Source organism: Cololabis saira, chromosome 23 (genome assembly GCF_033807715.1).
Source record: "Cololabis saira isolate AMF1-May2022 chromosome 23, fColSai1.1, whole genome shotgun sequence".
Taxonomy (NCBI): Eukaryota; Metazoa; Chordata; class Actinopteri; order Beloniformes; family Belonidae; genus Cololabis; species Cololabis saira.
The window spans coordinates 456,354-484,015 of NC_084609.1; the positions used below are offsets into that span (position 1 = coordinate 456,354).

At 46.7% G+C, this 27,662-nt stretch overlaps 1 protein-coding gene across 5 annotated transcripts; it reads right to left on the minus strand.

Moving 5' to 3' along the window:
• Positions 1–693: 693 nt before the first annotated feature.
• On the minus strand, positions 694–26,288 carry LOC133424429 (NLR family CARD domain-containing protein 3-like). Of its 5 annotated transcripts, none has more exons than XM_061715038.1 (14): positions 26,008–26,288; positions 25,489–25,621; positions 25,179–25,406; positions 24,066–24,182; positions 23,221–23,299; positions 22,662–22,869; positions 20,436–22,209; positions 20,075–20,248; positions 19,804–19,977; positions 19,533–19,706; positions 19,248–19,421; positions 18,966–19,136; positions 2,255–2,301; positions 694–2,151 (listed from the first exon to the last, which is right to left on the minus strand). In XM_061715038.1, exons 2-14 carry the CDS (start codon positions 25,575–25,577, stop codon positions 1,586–1,588), a joined length of 3,975 nt encoding a protein of 1,324 aa, XP_061571022.1. In that variant the 5' UTR covers positions 25,578–25,621; positions 26,008–26,288; the 3' UTR covers positions 694–1,585. The 5 variants fall into 5 exon arrangements, 3 of the variants coding, with proteins under 3 accessions (XP_061571022.1, XP_061571024.1, XP_061571023.1); XR_009770877.1 differs by having other exon boundaries at positions 2,057–2,151; positions 2,255–3,109; XR_009770878.1 differs by having other exon boundaries at positions 2,101–2,151; positions 18,951–19,136.
• Positions 26,289–27,662: the final 1,374 nt, after the last annotated feature.

Sequence of the window (27,662 nt, forward strand, 5' to 3'; positions counted from 1 at the left end):
ATCTTGTTTTTTTATCTAGTATTTTGAGTGCTTGTTTGTATAGAGAAATAACCGGTGTTGTTGTGGTGATGTTAGCAATAGACCAGGTGGGTAGACAGTACTTTATGTAGGATAGTTTGAGAGAAAACATGTACATTTTCGCTGCCTCTGTGGACATGTGGTTCCTGAGATGCCGGAAATTTGCCAGAGTGAACTTGAGATTTCTCCAGGCTGATCTTTACTAGCCACAGCAGCTACGTTTGTAGCCACAGCTGCTACGTTTGTAGCCACAGCTGCTGCGTTTGTAGCCACAGCTGCCCTGCAGACTGACAGAAGCGTGGCTGCCATATTGACCAAACGGCCCCTCCAACCACCAAACATTCAAACACATTCACACGGGGCAGGTGGGTTAGGTGTCTTGCCCAAGGACACTACGACAGCAACTGGGACGGAGCGGGATTCCAACCACCGACCTTCCCATCATTGGACGAGCCGCTCTACCACCTGAGATACTGCTGATCAGCAGCCGCTCCTCTCCAGGCTGATCTTTCTGCACAACCTGCCCAAGACTTTCATCAGCTGGGAGGACACGAGGGATTTTCTACACTGTTTTCTAGTCAGCAGGAAGTCACAAGCCTCACACCTGCACGTCAGGACAGGTCCTTTCTTCTCATTAGTTTGTCTGGGAGACACTTTAGGCAGATAAGATGTGACATTTTTATCTTTGTTGTTACAGAAATGAAACTTTTTCTGTTCAGATTGTTTTATTCAGACCTTTGGCAGCAGACCAATACCCAGCAGGAAACATGTTACATTCTGATGTTTGCCAAGGACATGCAACATAAAAGGTCATTTACATTTATCTAAACATGTTTTGCACAGAAATATGGACATATTTTTTTCTCTTTTTGGTACGACAATACTGGACCAGATCAACTTATCCCTAAACCTAGGATATGTACCTCATGTTTTTAAAGTTGCAGTAAATACACCTTTCCTTAAAAAACTGGTTTCAAGAGTACTTGAATACTTTTAAACATGTTGCTGATGTTTTTACATGTTGGATGTTACATGAATATTTCCATCTTCTCACTTCATTTTTACATCAACAACTTTGAAAACTGAAGGAATCAAATTAAAACAATCAGATAAATCAATCAAATATTATACAAACTGGAAAAGTTGAATGTAAAATGGAAATGTTTAGATTTGAAGCTCAAACTTTGTTTCAGGGAAGAAACAAGACTTTAAGAATCTAAACGTGAAGTCAAACATGAAAACATTTAGACAGAATTAAGAATAAATAAAAAAAAGAATAATGAGATAAAAATCTAATTTATGATCAAATATCAACAGTCCAGTAAATTATTTAATGTTTAAATGTAAAAAAGATCAAATAAAAATACAATAAAAATACAATAAACCAAAAAACTAAAGATAAATGGTGATTATCTCCTTCATCATCATCATCATCATCATCATCATCATCATCATCATCATCATCATCATCTTCATCATCTTCATCATGGAGACTCTGAGGAACCAGAACCAGAGTCCAAGTCCAGGATCCAACAGAGACAGTTTCTCTGACCGGAGACTCTGGAGACTAAACTGGACACAGAGACACTGAGGAAACAGGCCTGGGCCCAGACACAGACATGTACCAGTAGAGCCAAAATCCAGCACAGAGAGGTTCAGAGAAGCTGGTGTTGAAGGTGTGGAGGTGGATCAGTCTGTCAGAGACGACTTCATAGAAGGACAGAGTTCCAGCAGGAACGTCCACGTAAACTGCTGCTCTGCCAGAGCGTGGACATGGAGATGAGGAGGTGACGGATGTTTCTCTGTTATTGTGACAGACACTGTACTGATGACCTGGAGAACAGATCAGACTCCAGGAATGATCGTTTCTTCCAAACCTACAGTCATCAGAGTCTCCTTTCCTGCTGATTCTTCTGTAACTCACTGATACAGAAACATGTCCGCTCCACTGGACCTCCCAGTAACAGCGACCCGTCAGAACTTCTCTACACAGAAGCTGATCCCAGTAATCAAACCTGTCTGGATGATCAGGATACGACTGATCCTCCCTCACAAACATCATCTTCCTGTTGTTGTCAGACAGTTTGATGTCCTTGTTGACTGTGTTTGTGTCGACGGTGAGTTGACAGGAATCTGATGGAGAGAACAAACAAGCAGCTGCAGTTATTATTGATCAGTTATTGATCACTGATGGACTCATGAACGAGTGAAGATGGTTGAATAAAAACACACTTACACTTCCTCAGACCTGGTGTCAGAAATCGTTGTCCAGCAGGCTCCACCCTGGAAGGAGGAGGAGGGGGGGTCAGACCAGAACACAGTTGATTCCGTATTTCACAATTATTCCCATGCACGTCCGTCACACTCGCACACACATGAACAACGAACCAACAATAATGAACAAAATAAAGGACAGGATACATTAAAGACAGCAACATATGTTGGTTCTCTGTTATTTATTGATGTCATAATATACAGGTGAAGGTTGGAAAATTTGAATATATTGCAAAACTTCATTAGTTTCAGTAAATTCAACTAAAGGTGAAACAAGTCAAGTCAGATTTATTTATATAGCACAATTCATGCACAAAGCAACTCAAAGTGCTTTACATAAAACCTGTGTGGGACAAGCAGCAAGAGCAATGCAAGTAAAATACAAAGAGATCAACATCATATCAGAACCTAACGTTCCAATAGGCTTCTTGAATTACAATCAACATCATACAGAACACAATAAAAACATTAACAGTAAGATTAAAAAATAAAGTTAAAAATTAAAATAGAAATAAGAAATAAAAGCTAACAGTCAATAAAAAGTGCTGAGGAACATAATTTATTAATATTATTACTATACAAAGATATTATTATTATTATTATTATTATTATTATTATTGTTGTTAGTATATTATGTTATTATTATTATTATTATTATTATTATTATTATTATTGTTGTTAGTATATTATGTTATTATTATTATAGAAATCAGATGGATGAATGGATGAATGAATGGGGTTCCTGGGTCTGGGGTCCTCCGTTGTCGGGCCTGCGCGGGTGTCGCCCTGTTGGGGGTTCGTCTTCTGTCTTCTGCCCCTGTAATGGGAAATTTTGGAGTAACACACATTGCTGCCACTGTTTTCAAGTGAACATTCCTTGCCAGGGTCATGCACCTCTGACACAGTATGGTTGTCAGGGTGATGAGCAATGTTTTGTCTTTTCCAGCTCCACTCTATAAAATAAGCTGTCCCTAATCTTCTGGAGCACCCACAGGACTAAATGTTGAACTGTGTTGCTCCGTTCATGAATGTATATTTGTACTCTTTCATTAAAGCATCACAAAGACAGCCGAGGTATCCTGACTTGCATTTTTGAGCAACAATTTTTGCCACCACAATTTGGCGACCACGAAGGGACCTCATCTATGGGCGGATTTCTTTTTCTCTCCTCCGGGTTGGAAGGTGATTTAAGGGCATGCAAACAACCTCGTACTCCCCCATCAAGTGAAGGTCGAGAGAGGGCCTGACGCCCGGAGAGGGAGAAAGGGTCCCCCCATCGACGGAGGTCAAACGAACCCGGTGGCTTCAGGAACGCCTCGCTGTTCTTTTGGGTGAGTTTTTTTTCAAAGAAAACGGCCGAAGTAAGGTGTGCGCTAACGTCTCCTCTCTGCCTATTCAGCTGATGTTGCCAGTAGTCCAAGTATTTGGTACCGGGGAGGGCTGGTCCAGCCAGGGTTTGAGTACCTGGGCTGTAAGGGGACCCCATTCAGTTTGCGAGAGGAAAAGCCCTGGGCTGTTTTAAGCCAGGGTTTGAGTACCTGGGCTGTAAGGGGACCCCATTCAGTTTGCGAGAGGAAAAGCCCCTGGGCTGGTCCAGCCAGGGTTTGAGTACCTGGGCTGTAAGGGGACCCCATTCAGTTTGCGAGAGGAAAAGCCCTGGGCTGTTTTAAGCCAGGGTTTGAGTACCTGGGCTGTAAGGGGACCCCATTCAGTTTGCGAGAGGAAAAGCCCCTGGGCTGGTCCAGCCAGGGTTTGAGTACCTGGGCTGTAACGGGACCCCATTCAGTTTGCGAGAGGAAAAGCCCTGGGCTGTTTTAAGCCAGGGTTTGAGTACCTGGGCTGTTTTGTTACTGGGACCCCGTTCAGTTTGCGAGAGGAGAAGACCCGCTCTTTGGTGCGACATCGGCTGTAGGTCGCCAGACGTGAGGGATCACGAGTGCTTTTGTAGCCGTGGTTTGAGAGTGGAGACTACTTCAAGTCGGGAACTTGAGGGCTCTGGATTCGGGGAATCCGAGTGTGCCAGACGGGGTCTGGGGGCGGCTAGGGTGCCTCATTCAATCCTAGAAGGAGCGGAGGTTTTGTGTTTGTGCTCTGAGCTTGTCTGTAAATATCTGGCTAACAATCTTGACTGTCTGGGGAATAACAAATAATTTTGAGAAATAATTGGAGTTGGAATGTTTTTCTGATGATGAAATCCGTCGTGGGTTAAAACCCCTCGTAAGCTGATCAAATGAAAGTGTGAAATAAAGCCAATCTTCTGTGCAGATCGTTGGTAATGTAACATTGTTTGTGCCTTGTATATTCTAAATAAACCCCTCCCAACTTACACTTTTTTTTTCCTGATCCAACTTTCTCTGTGAGAGAGCTGCGCGAGTTTTCCGGTTGTCGTGACGTCACAGACCCTGATAAGCAGAAGACCTTGGTTAGCCATCGTGTTGTTTTTTGTTTTTTTTGTCCCTTCCTTCTGGAGATTAGACTTGCCACACGTCTGAGAGAATCAAATTGCAACAATGGGGGCCATTTTCAACAAGCCTTCTGAGAGTAATTTTCCCGAAGGCCCAGATTTGTCAGCACCAAATGTGAGATATATGATAGTTAATTATGGCGAGGATGCAATATCTCAATTGGATCTGTGGGTCAGACGGCTTAGATTCCCGAGAACGGGCAGCCTGAGTGTTAAACTGCTGGAGGCTTTGCGGGTTAGACTTGAGATGACCGAAGATCAAATTGCCCTGGAAAACAAAAAAAAGAAAAAGAAAGATAGGATGGTGATAGATTGGAAGGCTTTCGAAATGTGGATGACTGAGGCAAAACGTAGACAGGCACCCAGACCGACCGCGCCCCAGTGTGTCAAGCTGGACCCCGATCTGGATTCGGTACCACCCGCAGCACCAGGTCCTCAACCACCACCCGCAGCACCAGGTCCTCAACCACCACCCGCAGCACCGGGTCCTCAACCAGCACCCGCAGCACCGGGTCCTCAACCGGCACCCGCAGTACCGGGTCCTCAACCAGCACCCGCAGCACCGGGTCCTCAACCGGCACCCGCAGCACCGGGTCCTCAATCGACACCCGCAGCACCGGGTCCCCAACCGGCACCCGCCCCCGGACCTCTTTACCCCCTCCTGCCACCCATTTACTCTCCTGCGAGCACCCCACCATCCTCACCCATTCTCAAGTCTGAACCTCAGCCTTTATGCATCTCTCCAGCATCTCTCGTGGAGATTGAAAGGATGAGGGAAGCGCTGGAACGACTGGCGGTGAGTCCCCCCGCTTACACGGAGCCGCTCCCGACGCTGGAACGGCGGCAGCAGGGCATAGGGGACGCTGCTTCTGCGTCCTGTTGTGCTGCCGGCCCAACACAGGCTGCTGACTATAAGCCCATTGCTGCACCAGCGCCTCAAACAGGTGATGCCGGGCGTCCCGGACCCCCTTTTCCTGACCGGATGGGGACAAATCGAGGTCGCCCTGGACCAGGAACCAGGACACGTGAGGTGGCGGCTCACCCCTGCCCAGGAGAGCCTTCAACCACCCGTTCGGGCCGGGGGTTTAAGACAGTGACATTTGCAGCGGAAGCTGGGGAAGAGCTGGACGAAGAGCTGATTGCACCTATGATTGAGGTGGCGGCTGGGGACGGAAACGCACAACTGGTGTTCAGGCCATGGACACATGCCGATATGCGGGATGCCTGCGCTCTGCTGCCACTGATGACGCAGGGAGGCGTTAAGGTTGTCCAGCAGCTCGAGTCTCTCATAGACTCGTACAGGCCGACGATTGATGAACTGCGACGCTTGCTGTCACTTCACATGAAAGAGAACTGGCACAAGGTCTCTCACGTGCTCCTGGGGAAGCCGAACCACAGACTGATCCATCCCACTTTGTCTGATGACGCCAACAAAAATTACACGGATCTTATGACAAACTTGATGGCGGCGATATGAGCTGAGTTTCCCGTGGTTGTTGACTGGCAAAAAGCCTGCGTTGTTCAGGAGAGGGGTGAAAATGTTGCTGCTTTCCTTCAAAGACTGAAGGAGACTCTGGTCACTCATGGTGGCCTGACGGCGGAGGAGGCCGAGGGGAAGGCGAATGCGAAATATACCTCGCAAATAGTCAACACCTTTGTGACTGGGCTGAGAAAGGATATCTCTGATCATGTGCAGGGGACGTTTCTGACCTGGACAAATGCCAGCCTGGAGGATGCGGCTTGCCACGCCAGGGGTGCGGAGCAAAATGGGGACAGAATGCGGGACGAAAAGGAGAAGGCAGCGGAAAGACGGTCAGCTAAATTGGTCCATGCGATGGTGGCTGCGCATGTGCAGTCAGGAAGGCAGGACGACGATGGCCGCCGCCGTGGCCGGACACGAGGACGAGGCCAAGGACGCAAGGGGTGGAGAGCAGATGGAGGTGTCTGTTTTCGGTGTGGGAAGCCCGGACACTGGCAAAAGGACTGTAAGGTGGTGCTGCCAGACAAAGAGCTGGAGTACGTGGACTGACTAGCCATTGGGGGCGAGGATCGGGGGTCCGGCGCACACGCGGGGCCGGCTGGTGACACGCTGAGGACACGTGGTGAGATTGATGAGATTTCTACTATGTTTTTGTCTGAAGCGTACAAACGGATGCCTAGATATGTTTTGGTTGTAAATAATGTTGCTATGTCTTTTCTGGTCGACTCTGGGGCCACTGAGTCTGTTGTCCGGAGCTGTGAATTTGGCAAGTCACCACCTAAATTGAGCGGCATATGTCAGACAGTGGGTGTGGGGGGAAAACCTTTCTTGGAACGTTATTCGGTTCCCCAAACTTGTGTTGACCCTGCTCTTGGCAAAACATTCAAACATGCTTTCCTCATTTCGACGAGATGCCCAGTTAATCTGTTGGGGAGAGACCTTATGTGTTTGCTGAGTTTTTCTTTAAAATGTACACCGGCTGGGGTGCAGATTGAGAGATCGGAGAAGCCCGAACTGCAGTGTTTTCGTCGTCCTGTCACTGACGTCACAGACCTTACACTGGGGTGGGAACTTACTCTTCCCGCTTCCGTGTTGACGCAGCTGCGCAACGCATGTAGACACTTTGATAACGCCCACCCTCGCTGCTTCATTCACATGCAGGCTCAGTGTGACATTGAAAATGTCACGGCTGGGATGGGAGAGGGGGATGACGTGCTGCGTTTAGAATCGTTGTTTTGGGATAAGATTAAATGGGCTATCTCTTTGACATTACCGCGGGATGCGGCGAAATGGGTGGATTTGAGGCAGTCTGAACCACACATCACATTGGGAGATCCTGCTCATTCTGACTTGAGTGTTTGGGTGCGAACTCTAAGAAACTCCTCCGATTGGGAGGACACAGGTAATCCTCGGGTGCAGTTTAATAATACACTGAAGGCCAACCGCACATTGTTGAAGTGTGACGTCGATCTTAAGGCTGCATTTTTTTGCCCTGCTTTCATGATATGGGACACTGATGTGCACATGTTGCAATTTTCAGGGGTCCTGGAACTGGAGCAAATTCCGTCTCACCTCTGGGCCAAAAGCAAATATGATGTGGGGCTGATTAAAAACTGTGAGCCTGTCGTCGTAACGCCTAAATCAGATTATAGGCCATGCCGTAATCAGTATCCTCTCAGACGTGAGGCAGTTGAAGGAATCAGGCCTGTGTTTGATGCTTTGTTGAAAGCTGGCGTGATTGTGCCGTGTGCTGATTCTCCGGTGAGAACGCCAATTTTTCCGGTAAAAAAGATTCGACCTGAGGGTGTGCCTGCGGAGTGGAGATTTGTGCAAGACCTCCAGGCTGTAAACAGTGCGGTGCATGCCAGGGCGCCGATGGTTCCAAATCCACACACTATTCTGTCTCAGATTCCGGCAAAAAGTAAATGGTTTTCCGTTGTTGACCTCTCTAACGCTTTCTTTAGCGTTCCGGTCCACCCAGACAGTCAATTTTGGTTTGCTTTTTGTTTTGATGGTAAAATGTATACGTTCACTCGTCTGTGTCAGGGCTATTGTGAGTCCCCGACTATTTACAATGCTGCGCTGAGAGACAGTTTGGAAACGCTGAGTTTGCCAGAGGGGAGCGCACTGCTTCAGTATGTGGATGATATATTGGTTGCGAGTGAGTCTAGAGGTGAATGCATTAAAGCAACCCTGGCTCTGTTGACCCATTTGGCTGAACAGGGGCATAAGGCTAGCCCCTCGAAGCTGCAGTTTGTAAACATGGAGGTCACGTTTTTGGGTCATGTTATTTCGGTGGAGGGTAAATCCATCTCACCGGCCAGAATTGAGGCCATTCAGAAGATACCGAGACCGGTCTCCAAGAAACAGGTGATGTCATTTTTGGGGGTCACCAGTTACTGTAGACAGTGGGTTCCGAATTATGCTGAAATTGAGGCACCATTGGCCGAAATTGCCCATGGACAAGGCCTGACGGCGTCGGACCCCGTTACCTGGACTGACGAGGCGGACAGAGCCTTCACTGACCTGAAACTGACGTTACAGACGCCTCCGACACTCGGACTACCGGACTGTTCACGACCTTTTACCCAGTACGTGGACGAAAAGGGGGGTTACATGACTTCGGTGCTGATGCAAGACCATGGGGGTAAATTGAGACCTGTGGCTTATTTCTCGTCCAAGCTTGACACTGTAGCTTCAGGCCTGCCCCACTGCCTCAGAGCTGTAGCTGCAGCAGAAAAGGCAGTTATGGCATCGCGTGATATTGTGGGGTACACCGATTTGACCTTGCTGGTCCCACACGCGGTATCTCTCATTCTTCTTGAACAGAAAACCTCACATTTGTCTGCTGCGAGGTGGTTGCGCTACAATGCTGTTCTATTGGAGCTGCCGAATGTGAAAGTAAAAAGATGCACTGTTCTAAATCCTGCCACTCTTTTGCCAACAGCTGGAGATGGGGAACCGCACGACTGTGTGGCGACAATAACTTCTATTTGTTCCCCGAGGCCTGATTTGAGGGATGTTGCAATTGACAATGCTGACTTTGATCTTTTTGTGGATGGTTCTGCTTCCAGGGATCCTGCTACGGGCAGCAACGTTGCAGGTTTTGCTGTGACCACATTGCATGGTGCTGTTGTTGCTGGCCCTCTGTCCTCATCTCACTCAGCTCAGGCAGCTGAGCTGGTGGCGCTGACAGAGGCGTGCAAATTTGCTGAGGGGAGATCAGTAAATATTTACACAGACAGCAGATACGCATGGGGTGTGGTCCATGATTTTGGCCAGATTTGGCGTAACAGGGATTTTTTGACTTCCACAGGTAAACCGATTGCCCACCACGTCCTGGTGGCTGCTCTGTTGGACGCCATGTTGTTGCCCAAACAGCTTGCTGTGTGTAAATGTGATGCTCACACTAACAAATCTGATTTTGTCTCTCAAGGCAATGCGAGGGCAGACGCAGCCGCGAAGGCCGCGGCAAAACAACCCTTATCTCTCGGAGTACAGGCTGTCTCGCTGCTCGCCCCGTCCTGTGCTGTGACCTCAGTTGAGATTGGCGAATTGCAAATGAGGGCTTCGCCCACTGAGAAGAGGTCCTGGAAGGAGGCAGACTGCTCGGTGATTGACGGGGTGTGGACGGGGCCTGACGGCCGGCCATGTCTCCCCAAATTTCTTTTCCCTCATTATGCTAAATTGGCACACGGTCTGGATCATGTGGCCAAGGGGAGTATGATAAATGAAATACGGAGACACTGGTTCACGAGGGGTTTCACAACGTACGCTGCTGACTTTTGCAAAAGATGTGTGATTTGCTTAACTAATAATGTTGGGAGGGGTTTTAAGGTGTCACAGGCGGCTCACCCCCCGCCAGACGGACCGTTTCAACATTTGCAGATGGATTTCATTGAACTTACACCCAGTGAAGGCAAGAAGTTTGTTTTGGTTATTGTGTGCATGTTTTCTAAATGGATTGAAGCTTTTCCCACAGCAAAACAGGACTCCGCTGCAGTTGCCAAGGCTTTGCTGCACTTGGTGATTCCCCGGTGGGGAGTTCCGGCGAAAATCAGCTCGGACAATGGCGCTCCTTTTGTGAGTGCAGCACTGAAACAGGTCGGTGAGTACATGGGCGTAGATATACGACAACATTGCGCCTACCATCCGGCTTCCTGTGGCGCATGCGAAAGGGAAAATGGCACTTTGAAAAACAAACTTGCTAAAGTATGTGAGTCTACAAAACTCTCGTGGACGAAGGCCCTCCCCATCGTGCTGATGCACATGAGGGCGCGCCAGAGAAGCAGAAATGGCCTGAGCCCTTTCGAGATCCTGTTCGGGAGGCCCCTACACACAGGGATCGGGCCCGTTAAGAGGCAGCTGCCGGAAACTGGGCTTTGTGAAGACGAAATGTTACGATATTGTGCAACCTTGTCCTCTGTTTTGTCTGATATCCACAAGCAGGTTAAGGCGGCCCTCCCAAAACCGGCGGAGACAAAACTTCATGACCTCGTAGCGGGTGACTACATCGTGGTGAAAGACTTCAGGCGCAAACACTGGAAAGCTCGGAGGTGGAACGGACCGTTCCAAGTGCTTCTGGTGACGGAGACTGCAGTCAAAGTTGGAGAGAGAGCCACGTGGATCCACGCCAGCCACTGCCGACGGGTTCCTGATCCACATGCACGCGATGCACCTGATAGAGAGGCCACGGCCGTGGCATCCCTTTAGGCGGCTCGGTTGCGGCCTAAGGATGATGACCGGCGTCCTGCTGGTCATCGGCATTGGGGTGGGTTTGCTTCTTTTGCTGTTGGAGGGCCTCTATAACCACACGTCACAGACCAACAGCACGGCGATCTCACCTCCCACTGACCACGATTCTGATGCGACATCCACCCCTCATCGGCTGGTGAGGAGGTCTGCTGTTTACACGACCAACACGACGGCGCAGCTGGAGGACAACATGTGGTACCGTGCCATGACCACGGTGACGAGAAAGCTGACCAACGAGAGCTGCTACGTCTGTGCCGCTCTGCCACATGAGATGGGTAATTCTTGGCCGTTGCAAACGTATCCTCTAAATGTTTCTGAAACTCTAGGGGTGATGATTGCTTTCACCGTGCCCAGCCGCCAAATCCATCCCGATACAGAGGTGCGGTCTGTTTCTCTCGTGGGTGTGTTTCTCCCAGGGACCGTTTCCTGGGGAGGTCACTGTGTGAGCAGATTGTGGTATCGACATGTGGGATGATGTGGAATGTGGGGAACATGAAGGACTGCAGGGGATTCATGCCACACATTGCTGCTCTGAACCTTACAGGCACCACCAGTCTGAACCGCTCCGGCATTGATAACCCAGCTGTTTACATGCCATCGGATGATGGCTACGGATCACTCAGACAGCATGTCTGGGTGTGCGGGAAACATGTGTACCAGGCTTTGCGGCCTGGTTGGTGCGGCTCATGCTATCTGGCTAAATTGCTGCCAGATGTTAGGATTATGCCGGACCTGACTCACTTCCACACTAATTACGACCACTACTACCCACCACACCGGGCCAGGAGGGCGGCGGCAGGGCCACCAATGCGCGTCAGCGCCTGGCAGAAGGCCCTCGGTGCTATCCTGCCTGGGTATGGTGCTACGAATAATGCTTTTAAGATTGATGCGTTGGCAGTAGACTTTGAGGACCTCACAGCAGCTGTCACAACAGGTTTTGCTACACTTACCCCAGCGGTACAAGGCCTTCGCAATGTAGCTATGCAAAACAGAATGGCCATGGACTTAGTGTTAGCTAGACAGGGCGGAGTTTGTCATGTGATTTGTACTGACTGCTGTACTTATATTCCTGACATATTTGACAATATGACACATGTTGTGGCCCATATGAATAATCTGTTGCATCTGCAGAGAAGCCGGGATTCCACGGGTGGCGGGAGTGATGGTCTGTGGTCCTGGCTTTCCGGTTCGGGGTGGCAGACTACGATACTCCACTTCTGCGCACCACTCCTGACTGTTCTTTTCGTTTTGTGTATTTGTCTGTGCTGTGTTGTACCGCTCGTGAAGAAACTGGTGACTTCTGCCATCTCATCCTTGGCTGGACAGTTTGCCCAGCACCTGCGCCAGGATGATGAGTGGATTCCCCCATTTTTGGGAGAAGAAGAGTTACTGTGATTTTATGTGATTTTTTATGTCATATGTTACTCTTTCCCCTCCTTTTTTTCCCCTCTCTTTCCCCTCTCTCATTTCTTTTTGGTGTTTTGAAATAATTATGAGTTGTTATGTCCTGTTGACAGGGTATGAGGGGGTCAAGCATTAGCCCTGACATACGGTGGGTTAGAACAGGGAGGGTTTTTTCTTTTTGCCGGGACATATGGGGAATTTTGTTAATTTTTATGGTTATTATTACTATTATTTTACATTTTATCACACTGTTATCCTTGATTACTTGATCGCACAGTGCCTTTTGATTTTTTTATCTTCTCCTTCTCCCTTCATGGACTATGAATGTGATTTGCTTTGGTATTGCTTGAAGTAGATTAGTTTATATTTCATGAGGGTCACGCATTTGGTTGTTGCAAAATTTCCTATTTTATTATGGTTTAGCATAAAATGCTAAAAGGGTGGATTGTAATGGGAAATTTTGGAGTAACACACATTGCTGCCACTGTTTTCAAGTGAACATTCCTTGCCAGGGTCATGCACCTCTGACACAGTATGGTTGTCAGGGTGATGAGCAATGTTTTGTCTTTTCCAGCTCCACTCTATAAAATAAGCTGTCCCTAATCTTCTGGAGCACACACAGGACTAAATGTTGAACTGTGTTGCTCCGTTCATGAATGTATATTTGTACTCTTTCATTAAAGCATCACAAAGACAGCCGAGGTATCCTGACTTGCATTTTTGAGCAACAATTTTTGCCACCACACCCCTTTTCCACTAGTATCTACTCAGCACTTCTACCCGCCACGCCCCCGTCTTGTGCTTTTCCACTACGGGCCGAGGCGGGTGGAGCCGTGCCAAGCAGATACTTTTTCTGTATCTATTCTGCTGAGGTTCTGAGCTGCTGAGCCAGCACTATATCTTGACCTTGTGATGGTCAACAGTATGAAGTAGGTTAGAGGTGAGCAGCGCCTCTCCAGCTCTATTCAGATACAGTCCACCCCCAGTGAAGAGGTAACTGCGCTGCCAGAACAGATTGAAGTTTTCAATAAAGTTCTTTATGTAGAGGACAGGCAGTGGAGAGCCAGGTGCTTAATCCTAGAAGTCTGCTGAATCAAGCTTGGCCCCGGTTAGATGGTAGGGAACCACTCAGTACGTTTACATGCAGCAAAGAGATGGGATTTCTGATCGTATCAGATAAGGACATGCAGGAGACCGGATCACTTGTCTGAGTTTACCTGCTGTTCAGAGATCAGATAAATGTCCAGAGCATGGCTGACTCCGTGATGCTAGGTGGGGCTGTAACCATGGTAACCATTTCAACAAAGAGCCGCCTCCGGTTGACCTCCACTTAACAACAACAAGAAAAGATGTCTTACGGCGACTGGTCTGATTTGTTGTTCCAAGTTTGTTCCCTTTGCTGCCACTAATCTTGCGAGAGGCGCAAAAGGCACAATAACCCTTTTCTTTAATTATTATATTATAAAACGGGTAATTTATGGGAAAATACTAATACGGGAGGACGGCGGGAAAGAGGGGTAAAATACGGTAGTTTCCCAGCCAAAACGGGAGACTTGACTTGAGTGGAAACAAGTCACAAGTTTCTACTGGACAGTTGTGTCGTTATTAGGGAAAGAGGACTGGACTTGAGACACAAGTTAGGAGGGCCAGCCAGGTTCTTTCCTCTCTTTTATTGTTCAACTGTTGCATTCTAGGAGTTTTGCAAATAAAAATAAATAAATAGTGGAAGTGATATATATATAAATATTGACACTTAGTCTGTGGGAGCATCAGCAGCTCCTTCAGCCAAAGACTGTTCCACCCGCTGCAAGAAGGAACGCTACCGCAGGTCCTTCATCCCCACAGCCATTACACTGTATAACAAGCAACTGTAGCCACCCTTGTGCAATAAACCTGTCTCTTTAAAAGTGCAATAACCACTAATACCTCACGTATTTTTGGAAATATTTGTAAATATTTTGTAAATATTATCCGTTTATTTGGTGTTTACTACTTTTTTCTCTCTTGTACATAGTCTTTTTCTACTTTTTATATTGCTCTTTTTTATTATTGTACTATTTATTGGTTATTTCTATTTTACATTTTTTGTATAAAGCGTGTGTGTGTTTTTGGCTGCTGCACGACTGAATTTCTCCTCTGGGAGATCAATAAAGTCTACTATTCTATTCTATTCTATTCTATTGTCCTTTACTGAATTAAATGGTTGCTAATCAATAATTCCACCAATTAATCTGAGTTTCACCTGCCCTTATAATATTATGACCTTTGATTTAAAATATTCATATTTTAGATTGTAGGTCATCTTATACCCCGTCAAACACAATGACAACTAGCGAAACTTGATATCAAAAGCATCCATAGTGAAGTCCCTCTGCGCAGACCCTGTTTAGCATTTTGTTTTCAGTTGTAAGAGCTTCCTTCATCTTTTTTGCTGTACAGAACAGACTTGTATTTCATGCCACGAATAAAGTAATTTCATTTGTAGTTATGTGTTTTACTTTTATTACAAACAAAGAGCTAGATATTAGTGTTGGTGTGTTACAATTATTGTGAACAGATACAAAATGGTATACAAATCTTAAACAAAATATTAACTTGTACAAATTTGAAAAAGGTTTACAAATTTTAAACATTTGTATGTGCAAACTGTAGAGGTATCAAAAGCTGAACTAAAACTCTCAGCAGATCTTATCCTTTCGACTGGACTAGAATCATCGAAGCCACGCCGTTGTGCTGCCTGTTGAATCATCATGGCCCGCATCTCTGTTGCTGCTTCTGCAGAGGGTTATAAAAATGAAAAATGATTTATATCTTATTCATTTTATGTCAGACGTATGGATTTCTGTTGTCTAGTTGTCAGAATAATTACATTATTGGTTCCATATTATGTTCTTTGCAAATATAATCATGTGTTTTAGGTACTTTGTTTTATAAACAGTCACACCGGGTTCATTTTGACCCTGGAAAACAGCTGTGATTGGTTTTAAATCAGTATTCTGATTAAACCTGATCAGTGTGTTATAATATAAACGCATTTTCATTAAAGTCAGACAATAATGCCCAAAACAGTACTGTAAAGTTGGAACGCAGTTGGATAATAACACATTAAACGATACAGATACAGACCCCTCAGACCATGACAGAGGTTCATTTAACCTGTTGGAAGTTGATGTACCATCACAATGACTCTGGAAATATGATATTAAGGTGGAAAAGTTACATAGTGCTGCTTTAAATGTAAATGTACAGGTAAATTGTTATTTAGCAGACGCTTTTATCCAAAGTGACGTGCATAACATTACAGAACATACAGAACAAAACATTCTTTGAACAAAGGCAACAAGTTAGCAACTCACTGTTATTTTGATCTCCTCCGGTGTCCGGTGTGACTCCGTCCCCGCCCTCCTTTCACTTCCGGGTGAATGCTCCAGAGGAAATTCTCAAGCATGCGCAGACTGCAATATCCGATGTCCCCGTTTACATGGCGTTAACAACCCGATTGCGAACGGGTTATTTAGGTGCTGCAACCCGATTACTAAATGTCCGACATAGGTCCGAACTAGATCGGGTTCAGGTGTTTACATGCAGTTTAAAAGTCCGAACGATGTCTTATACGATCAGAAACCTGATTGAACTGCTGCATGTAATGCTGTTTGAACAACAAGGGACAGTTAAAATTAGGTTTTGCATCAACACTTACCCTCATAAAAGGATCAGTAGCAACAGCACGGACCCGCCAGCTCCGGTGTTGCTCCGTGTTACGGAGCTCTATTAGTACCATAATACATTTTTTTCTGTTTATGGTTTCAGATCTTCCAAGCACCTGAAGCTGTTCAACGACACCTTCAGAAGACGCACAGTCCTTCCTTGAGCCAGCAATAGTGCATACATGTTATGCACTATATTTTTTTTAACAATTAAGTTGTCATTTGTGAAAATTCAGTGTTGTGATTTCTTTACAGTTAACATGATTCATTTGTCTTGTAACATAAGAAATGAAATGATAATGAATCGGAGTAAATAACTGTGGTGTACATGTTTAGAATTCAATTAAATCTTCCTGTGTGAATTAGTGTGAAGACGAGGTGACCCGTTCCCTCTTCAGGGAACTAAAGGCTGATTTATGGTTCCGCGTTACACCAACGCAGAGCCTACGGCGTAGGGTACGCGTTCATTTAATGCAGAACCGTAATTCAGGCTTAAGATCCGTTTACACCGTGTAAATGCATGCGAGCGTCCGACTATCGCGTCGAGCTGCGTGACATCGGACGCTCTCTGTCCACACTGAAAACGTTAAACTCGTGGCCAGTTAGGACAGTCCAATACAAAAAACAAAAGCAATGGAATTTATTTTGTCACTGAAGTTCGATCGCATCGCATGGGACACGCTTTGTGTACGGAGCCGCTGCTCTTCTGCCTGAAGAGGCTTTGTTCCCTCCCCTGCTACACGTCATTCAAGCAGCCAATCAGCGCAGAGCCTCATTATCATAGCCCCGCCCCTCAGGATCCACCAGCCAATCAGCACAGAGCCTCATTATCATAGCCCCGCCCACTCAGAATCCCTCATAGATAATGAGGATAGAAGCGGTAAAACTAGAGACATGGCCCAGAGGCTGAATTTCTGATTTATGTAGAAAAAACAAGCTTTTTATTGTTTTTAAGACATTCAAGGCCTGTTTAAAATATACATTAAATGCCATAATAGTTCTCATTTAGGTGGAATTAGTGAAATAAATTAACTTTTATACCATATTCTAATTTTACGACCTTCACCTGTAGCTATATTTATATTTACCATCAGCGCATAGGAGGCTATTTCAGTTGCTACATGGTTGTCTGTCTGTACAGTCATGCAAGTTCAATGCTATTAAAGCTCTTTAAACTTTAAATCAAAGCATTTAGATTTTTTCAAATAGAATAAATACATTTCTATGCATTTTAGAAGTTTTGGGGATGTCCCTTTTTATGGCGCCTGACATTTGACATTTCCCTCAGTTTGAGTTTCAGTTCTGTCCCTCCTTTTTCCATCTGCCCTGATTGTCTGCACCTGTGTCTCGTTAACCCTGCGTATATCTAGTCTTGTCTTTTCCCTGCTCCTCGCTGGTCCGGACTGTTTGCTCCCTCCATGTTCTCCTCGTCTAGTTTTTGGATTCCTGTTTTTGTTATGCCTTTTTGATCCTGCTCCACAGCGTTTTTGGTTTGTCCTTACAAATAAACCCTGAGTTTTCTGGAACTCCTGCCTCCTGCCTCCTGCTCTCCTGCGCTTGGGTCCTCAACAAACCACTCCGTGACAGAACGGACCAGCCAAGATGGACCCAGCGGGAGAGCTCAACAGGCAGATGCTAGTTAGCAGTAGGCTATGGTTTTATTCCGGTCCAAATCCCAAGCTCTGTTCTTCTTAAAAAATCCAATGGAATCCAAGTTATGAAAAACAAAAATATATTTATTTGCAAACTGTCACTAATCCACAACCATTGCCCCATACAACCCTCTTTCAGTTCGTCGGAGGCACAGAGGAACATGCTACGGGTCACGGAAGGGGGGTCCCCATTCCGGGGAATGCGCCTGGCTTTCCCAAGCCCGAGCCTTCAGCTTCAAGGGAGACAAAGTCGGTTCCCGCTCCTGTGATGGTCCCGGACCCCCCTCAGCCAGTGCCGAGGACCCAGTGTCCCCCGAAGCCGGCCCCTAGGATTCTTGGTCCCCCGAAGCCGGTCCCTCGGGTTCCCCCTGACCCACCTTCTACGTCCCGAGGACGACCCCCCAAACTGTCTCGCCGGTCAACCCGGCCTCGAGGGTGGCCCCCACAACTTTGATCCTGTGTTGGTGTTGGAATTATTGTAAATAAGTAGTAAGTTATCATGCTCGCTATTAACAGAACGTATGATAATCTGCTTACGCCTGTGACACACTGATAAAGAATGTTGTGTTAAGTGATTAAAAAGTGCTGCACAAGAAGTTTCCTGTTTATCAGAATAAAGCAGAAGTCTGCAGAGAAGGGAAAACTATATATACCTGTCCACTGACTGTGACCACTCCCCTTCCCCTCCCTTTAGGGGCACAGTCAGCTATGTAACCTAGGCAGTGCCCAGAGTGAATAAAAGCAAAGGAAGCAGCAGAGACGGGTTAGAGTTAGTTGGGATTGTAACGTTTCAACTGCTCTCCTTGTGCAAGTCAAAAGATACTTACTGTGTACTGTGTCTGTTTTTGTCTCCAAAAAGTGTGATGTTAAGAATGTTTAGTGTTTGAACCTAACAGTTGGCCTGGGCCCTCCTCCGGGCCCTTTCCACCCACTCTGGGAGGGTTTTTTGTGATGCTTCATTGGAACATCTGGGATCTGTCCCTTGAGGGGGGGGGGGGGGGGGTAATGTCAGGGTTTGACATTTCCCCCAGTTTGAGTTTCAGTACTGTCCCTCCTGTTTCCCATGTGCCCTGATTGTCTGCACTTGTGTTTCGTTTTCCCCTGTGTATATCTACTCTTGTCTTTCCCCTTCTCCCTGCTGTGTGTCATATCTGAGAGTGTCCTACCGGAGTGTGTCCTACCTGAGAGTGTCCTACCTGAGAGTGTCCTACCTGAGAGTGTCCAGTCTCCAGCAGGGATCCTCCAGTCCAGACAGAAGCTTCTCTGCTGACTCCCCTGGATGGTTGTAGCTCAGGTCCAGCTCTCTCAGGTGGGAGGGGTTGGAGGTCAGAGCTGAGACCAGAGAGGAACTTCCTTCCTCTGAGATCAGACAGCCTGACAGCCTGCAGACACACAACACAGGTCTGCTGCATGTTCTCTGCTCAAGTGTCCTGCTGCAGACACGTTTAGCAGCATGTTCTCTGGACCTGGAGAAGACTTAAATGAATCCTGACCTGAGAGACTCCAGTTTACAGTGTGGACTCTCCAGTCCAGGACAGAGCTTCTTCAGTCCAGAATCCTGCAGGTTGTTGTTGCTCAGGTCCAGCTCTCTCAGGTGGGAGGGGTTGGAGGTCAGAGCTGAAACCAGAGAAGAACTTCCTTCCTCTGAGATCAGACAGCCTGACAGCCTGCAGACACACAACACAGGTTTGCTGCATGTTCTCTGCTCAAGTGTCCTGCTGCACAAACGTTTAGCAGCATGTTCTCTGGACCTGGAGAAGACTTAAATGAATCCTGACCTGAGAGACTCAAGTTTACAGTGTGGACTCTCCAGTCCAGGACACAGCTTCTTCAGTCCAGAATCCTGCAGGTGGTTGTAGCTCAGGTCCAGCTCTCTCAGCTGGGAGGGGTTGGAGGTCAGAGCTGAGACCAGAGAAGAACTTCCTTCCTCTGAGATCAGACAGCCTGACAGCCTGCAGACACACAACACAGGTCTGCTGAATATTCACTGCTCAAGTGTCCTGCTGCAGACACGTTTAGCGTTTGGAAAAGACTTGAATGAATCCTGACCTGAGAGACTCCAGTTTACAGTGTGGACTCTCCAGTCCAGGACACAGCTTCTTCAGTCCTGAATCCTGCAGGTGGTTGTAGCTCAGGTCCAGCTCTCTCAGGTGGGAGGGGTTGGAGGTCAGAGCTGAGACCAGAGAAGAACTTCCTTTCTCTGAGATCAGACAGCCTGACAGCCTGCAGACACACAACACAGGTCTGCTGCATATTCTCTGCTCAAGTGTCCTGCTGCAGACACGTTTAGCGTTTGGAAAAGACTTGAATGAATCCTGACCTGAGAGACTCCAGTTTACAGTGTGGACTCTCCAGTCCAGGACACAGCTTCTTCAGTCCAGAATCCTGCAGGTCGTTGTTGCTCAGGTCCAGTTCTGTCAGATTGGAGGACTGAGAGCTGAGAACTGAGGACAGAAGTGGACAGATTTCCCCTGAGAGGTGACAGCCACTCAGTCTGCAGATGGAAGAAAAGAACAACAACCAGGTTATTTCACTGTTGTGGAAGAAAATGTAGTTGTGTCTCCAACTGTTCTGCTGGTCTTCAGCTCATCCTGCCTCCCCAGTAAAAATAGAAATGAAAGTATTTCCTTGTCAGAGTTCATGCTTGAAATGTGGAGGTAAAACCAGACGTTGGTACTTACAGAACTTTCTTGGAGGCTTTGACCACTGGCAGCAGCCTCCGTAGAGTCTCCTCTGAAGCTGAGAACTTCTTCAGGTCAAACACCTCCAGATCTTCTTCTGATGACAGTAAGATAAAGACCAGAGCTGACCACTGAGCAGGAGACAGTTTATCTGTGGAGAAACGTCCTGACCTCAGGAACTCTTGGACCTCCTTCACCAGAGAACGATCGTTCAGTTCATTCAGACAGTGGAACAGGTTGATGCTTCTCTCCGCAGACAGATCCTCACTGATCTTCTTCTTGATGTATTTGATAGTTTTCTGTGAACTTCTCTGGTTTGATGTCATCAGACCTCGTAAGAGAGTTTGATTGGTCTCCAGTGAAAGACCCAGGAGGAAGCGCAGGAACAAGTCCAGGTGTCCATTGGGACTCTGTAAGGCCTTGTCCACAGCACTCTGATAGAGCTGAGTCTCTGCTCTTGTTTTAAACCACCTGGAGGTGTTTCTTTGTTCCTCCAGCAGGTTGACTCCAGACTTGATGAAGGTCAGATGGACATGAAGAGCAGCCAGAAACTCCTGGACACTCAGATGGATGAAGCAGAAGACCTGGTCCTGGTACAGGTTGCTCTCCTCTCTAAAGATCTGGGTGAACACTCCTGAGTACACTGAAGCCTCTCTGACATCGATGCCACACTCTCTCAGGTCTGATTCATAGAAGATCAGGTTTCCTTTCTGCAGCTGCTCAAAAGCCAGTTTTCCCAGAGACTCCACCATCGTCCTGCTCTCTGGACTCCAGTGTGGATCCGTCTCAGCTCCTCCGTCATACTTGACCTTCTTCAGTTTGGCCTGGACCACCAGGAAGTGGATGTACATCTCAGTCAGGGTCTTGGGCAGCTCCCCTCCCTCTCTGGTTTCCAGGACTTTCTCCAGGACCGTAGCAGTGATCCAGCAGAAGACTGGGATGTGGCACATGATGTGGAGGCTCCGTGATGTCTTGATGTGGGAGATGATCTTGGTCTGCTCCTCTTCTCTGATCCTCTTCCTGAAGTATTCCTCCTTCTGTAGGTCAGTGAACCCTCTGACCTCCGTCACCATGGAGACACAGTCAGGAGGGATCTGATTGGCTGCTGCGGGTCGTGTGGTGATCCAGAGACGAGCAGAAGGAAGCAGCTTCCCCCTGATGAGGTTTGTCAGCAGCACGTCCACTGAGGTGGACCTTCTGGGGTCACTGACGATTGTAGAGTTGTGGAAGTCCAGAGGAAGTCGACACTCATCCAGACCGTCAAAGATGAACACGACCTGGAACTCTTCAAAGCTGCAGATTTTTCTGGTTTCAGAGAAGAATCGATGAACTAGTTCCACTAAGCTGAACTTCTCCTCTCTCAGCACATTCAGCTCTCTGAAGGTGAATGGAAGCAGGAACTGGATGTCCTGGTTGGTTCTGCCTTCAGCCCAGTCCAGACTGAACTTCTGTGTTAGGACTGTTTTCCCGATGCCGGCCACTCCCTTCGTCATCCCTGTTCTGATTGGTCCTCCTCTTCCAGGTGGGGGTTTAAAGATGTCTTCCTGTCTGATGGCTGTTTCTGCACTGTCCGGTTTCCTGGAAGCTGCTTCAATCTGTCTGACTTCATGTTCTTCGATGACCTCTCCGGTCCCTCCCTCTGTGATGTAGAGCTCCGTGTAGATCTGCTCCAGAAGGGTTGTCTTTCCTGCTTTAGTGATCCCCTCAGACACATGCTGGTACTTCTTCTGCAGCTGACGTCTGAGTTTGGATTGACAAATGGCAGCGACGGTCTCTAAATAAAGATGAAATAAAGAAAACCACGTAGTGATTAAAACCAGCCCAAACCAAGTTCTACTTCCTCTAAAGAATCAACATTTCAACATTCACTGATCAGCCGTTCAATGAGGAGTTTTGAAGCGTTTTCCTCCCAAAAACCCCTCCGATCAATCAGAGGAACAACAACAGTGTTTCCTCTACGATTCACTTTTAGACACACAAGTTGTGTTTGTTTTGTGTTTGCTGGAACTGAATATTGAATCCACACGGTTCAACTCTTTAGAATAAAACTTTAATTTACTGGGATATTAATGACCCTATTAATGAGATGTTCCTAACAGGAGATGAGCTGAGTTCCTCCACCTTCCAGCGGGTTTAATGTGGTGTCTGATCTGTGAATGTTGGTCATCTACTGAGACATTGGGTGTGGTTTATCCAGCAGCTCAGATGTTCAGAGAAACGTCTTACTGCTCTGCAGGAGGTCAGCCAGCTTCTCCTGCTTCCTCCTCCTCAAGAACTTCACTGTGATCTTCATGAATGTCTCTCTGATGCTCTTCTGCTCTTCATCTTCATCCTCCATCAGACTCTCTGAGGATTCTGGGTAATCTGGACTCAGAACCTTCTGGATCTTCTTCAGCTCGTCCTTCACAAACATGACGATGTCGTCCTCCAGCAGCTGGAACAGAAGACCACATGAAGGACACAATCAGACTGAAATCATGGAGACAAACATCAGGTCCATGATGGACAGACTGACAGTCCACTGGTCTCCAGAGACCAGCATGGAGACAAACATCAGGTCCATGATGGACAGACTGACAGTCCACTGGTCTCCAGAGACCAGCATGGAGACAAACATCAGGTCCATGATGGACAGACTGACAGTCCACTGGTCTCCAGAGACCAGCATGGAGACAAACAGCAGGTCCATGATGGACAGACTGACAGTCCACTGGTCTCCAGAGACCAGCATGGAGATGGACATCAGGACAACAGGTGGAGAAGCAGTTGTTGTTCATGTACAGACCTGAAAGATGGAGTCCAGCGGTGTCTGATGCTGCTGGACAGACGGACCACTGGGGGACTCTGAGATCTGCTGGTCCTCTCTGTGGAGGAACCAGGAAGAATTAGCTCACATCATGTCTGTCCTCACAGAGACAAACAGCAGCTGAAGGTCCGTGAAGTCATGTTTGGATGAGGACAGTCCATCAGAGGACTGGTGGTGGTGAAGGTTTACTAGTCCTGCTGATCCAACGAGAATATGTGACCTCAGTGAGAGCTCTGCTCATTCACAGGTTCACAAGATCCAGTTCTGCTTCAAGAAAAGTTACGAGATCAAGAAGACGGACAACTGATGGAGACATGAAGCAGCTGAGGAACTCTGGACCATCATCAGGATCAGTAAGAGGAACTCTGGACCATCATCAGGATCAGTAAGAGGAACTCTGGACCATCATCAGGATCAGTAAGAGGAACTCTGGACCATCATCAGGATCAGTAAGAGGAACTCTGGATCATCATCAGGATCAGTAAGAGGAACTCTGGACCATCATCAGGATCAGTAAGAGGAACTCTGGATCATCATCAGGATCAGTAAGAGGAACTCTGGACCATCATCGGGATCAGTAAGAGAAACTCTGGATCATCATCAGGATCAGTCCTCTGGAAGGAGAGACCTCCAGATGTGTCGACCAGAGGAAAAAGCTCCTGACAGGAGATGAAGATCTATGAGGAGGAAGCTCAGATCACCATCAGGTGATGGAGGACCACAGGGGTCCAGGACTACATGGATCTACTCAGATAGAAACATGGGGACATTTCCTAACACGAGGACTGATTTAAATACATTTAATGTGTTTAAATACATCTCACCTCTCTGAAGAAGAATGTTGGTCTCCTTTAAAGTCAATTAACCAGTCCTTTGACCAGTCGCTCTTCAAGGACAAACAGCTGGGTTCACGTTCAAGAGAGTCTCTTTTCTGATGGACCCTGACAGAAGACAAAAGTTTAAAATGTAAATATTCTATTCTTTATATGAAAAAGAAGTTACACAGTTAAAAATATTCAGTATATTTAAAAAGTATTAAAGGAGCATGAGGCGGGATTGAGGCAGGATTTATGAAAAGAATTCGTATACGTTTTAAGTTTTCTAGTAATAATGTCAGATGAAGCGTTCCAAACCAAAAGAATGAGCCCTCTAGTGTATCTCTCCGTTGCCTTGAACAGGCTGTGTGCTGCAATTCCGGACCGGAATTTCCTGCGCTGTCCTGCGGCTGTGACGTCACATGACGCTGCATGCGCGTTCTCGGCGGCGCACAAGTAAACATTGGATATGCGTTTGAGTCATGGAGGCAGCTCCAACTTGAATTGGGACTGAAAACAGATGCTGACATGGCTCATTTCCTACTGACCAGGTAAGATAACATTGTAAGCAGTGGCGAAACAACTCAGCACCGGGCCCCGATGCAAGACCATCAAACCGGGCCCTGCGGCGTAGGCTCTGCGTCGATTTAACGCTTAACCATAATTCAGGCTTCACTCCTTTCCTCTCCTCACTCGCCAACTCTTCCTCTACGCAAATATGGGTTACACATGCGCACTACACCGGCATCATCCGAGATCATCTATAAATTATTTTTTTTATTTAAACTAGATATATCTTTATAACCAGCCCATAACATTGATGTAAACAAACACACACCTCAAAAAAAAAAAAAAAAAAAAAGTCTGCACGTCCCCAGGTCCTGCGCGTGCGGGCCCTGGACACGTGCGGGGCCCTATGCAGTCGCATTGTCTGCATATATGGTAGTTTCGCCACTGATTGGAAGTCATATTTAGAGCTTGATTTGAACGGCGCTCCCGTGCCGGCTTCGCTGTTGGCTGCAGGAACCCAGACGGTCGTCGTGGCGCTAATGAGTCTCATTTCTTATTCTTGCCTCATGCTCCTTTAAACATAAATCATTGGCAGCGTTTGGATACACTCACCTCTTTACACCAGAACGTTGCTCTCCTTTGAACTTAATGACATATTCCTTTGACTGGTCGCTCTTCAAGGACACACAACTGGGTCCAGGTCCAGGTCCGGGTCCGGGTCCAGGTCCAGGTCCAGGTCCAGGTCCAGGTCCAGGTCCAGGTCCAGGTCCAGGTCCAGGTCCAGGTCCAGGTCCGGGTCCGGGTCCAAGTCCAGGTCCAGGTCCAGGTCCAGGTTGATTCCTGTAATAATGAGGTTTGGTGATGCGAGTCTTGAGCTCTGACATGCAGAAGAGTCAGGGACAGTTAGAGATTCTCATCTCACCTCTGAGCTTTGCTCCGACTCTCATGTTCCCCACACAGAGAGGTTTTAGAGGGAGGGACTCCCTCCTCTCCGTCCTCACACCGGTCCATTCTGCTGAATTCACGTCCACATCAGCTCACACACACACCTTCATCTGCAGAGGAAACACACATCACTGGTGTTGGACAGAGACCAGCTGATCCTGCTCTGGTTTTCTCCTCTCTTTAGTGTTAATGTCACTAGAATGCAGTCAGAAACCAGTGGGAGGTGGAGGAAGTCACTGATACAGCCGTATCTGCTGATCCGAGCTGCTCTGAAACTTTCTCTCAGCACCTTGTCTCATTTTCTAATAATAAAAACACTAAATTCTGTTAACAACAGTTTAATGCACAAACAGGAAGTTGAATATCTTGAACAAGCAGAAAGAGACTGGGCCTGTACGTGAGTCTGGTTCCTGTAAATGTGAAGAAGCTCAGAGGTGAAACTGTCCTGCAGAGACACGTGTCCTCCTCCTTCAAAGCCTCATCACACAACAGTTACACAAGCAGCAAACAACTTCCTCCAGGAACCTCGCTTTATTTTGAAAGGCTCCACAGGAAACAGCAGTCTGACTTTAATGCTGGAGACGACAGCTTCATTCCAGGAAATAAAAACACCAAAGTTTGATCGATGTATAAAACTAATCATCGGCTGATCATCACGGTGTTTCTGATCAATAATAAAACCAATAAAAATGTAATTAACAATCATGTAGATTTGTCTTCAGACACAAGAATGATCAAAGTTTGCAGGTAAATCAGAAGTGAGAACGAGTTCCTACCTTCACCTGTCTGAGTCAAAAGACAAAGATCAGGAGGGTTAGGGAGCGGTGTAAGGCGTGGAGTGGGGGGTGGAGGGAAAACTCGTTTAACAGGACGAGGGAGAAAAGAAGGCGAGAGGAAAACACACAAGTTTAATCACTGAGAAGGAATTTGACTCAAGCACTGTGGTGTAAACATTTGATCCTGATTTTATTTCAAGGTATGGTGGGTGTGAAACAAAAAGCAGGAAACTTTTGGGCTAATTTTGGGACGGATGCCAGCAAGATTTAGCCAGTGAAAATCCAGAATAACCTCGGCTTTACTGGCACGTTCTCACAAGAATGCATGTGTGTGTGTTGAGCGTCTGTACGTTTTCCACCAGTGAGGACACAAGGCCTTCAGCAGAGTCTGATCTCAACCACGGCCTCCTCTAGGACCGTCTTCTGTCCTGCCTCCATGTCTGCTAACGACACCCTTTATACTAAAACTACGTTTCCCATGAACCCATGAACTCAGCAACACACTTTTAGAGAAATGCTTTAAGTCTTTAAATCATATCTGTATTTATGTATCTATGTTTGTATGTGAGTGAGAATATTAAAATAATAAGTGATTCAAGGTATGGGTTATCCTGCTGATGATGTAACATTACCTGGGGAAGTAATACATAAAATAAATGTATAAACTGAAATAAAACAATCAAAGTAAAGTGAAAGGCTGACATCGTAATATAGTCAAGAAAGGGAAAAGGAACATTTTGAAAGGAAATTGAAACTGACCTCATGTGGAAGTTCAAACAGGCCTAAAAGGTGTTGAAGCGTCTAGTTGTCCAACAAACACCTTCACTATGAAGTCCTTAGGATTTCAGTGTTTCTAAGACTGGATAGATGAATAAATGAAAAGTCAACTCATTTAGACTAACAGAACATATTTAATCCAGTCAACTAGTACATGTAGCATAAATAATTATTTTAAAGTAGAGTTGACTATTCAGTGACTTATTTTCCCCCAATTTTCATATTCTCTGCAAGTAAAATTCACATTTATTGACTAGTAACTTCTTAATGTGTTGTTTTTTGGTGAGAAACATTAAAATACAGAGTCTTAACTTCCCTACAGCGCTCTGTCTGAAGTGCTCGTCTATTATTTAGGGACATGACACCAGCCTGAAACAGGCAGCTCAAATACAGGACGACAGTTCCAGCCACATGTACTATCATGAGTCAAGTCGGGGCAGACATATTTTACATCCATCCATCCATTATCTTACCCGCTTTATCCCTTGCGGGGTCACGGGGGTCTGCTGGAGCCTATCCCAGCTCATTTTAGGTGAGAGGCAGGGGTTACACCCTGGACAGGTCACCAGTCCATCACAGGGCCACATATTTTACAGTT

Coding starts and splice junctions, on each gene's coding strand:
- LOC133424429 (XM_061715038.1), bottom strand. CDS start 25,577: ATGGACCGGTGTGAGGACGGAGAGGAGGGAGTCCCTCCCTCTAAAACC. Junction 25,407..25,488: donor AGTCGGAGCAAAGCTCAGAG/GTGAGATGAGAA, acceptor TCATTATTACAG/GAATCAACCTGGACCTGGAC. Junction 22,870..23,220: donor CGCTGGACTCCATCTTTCAG/GTCTGTACATGA, acceptor CTTCTGTTCCAG/CTGCTGGAGGACGACATCGT.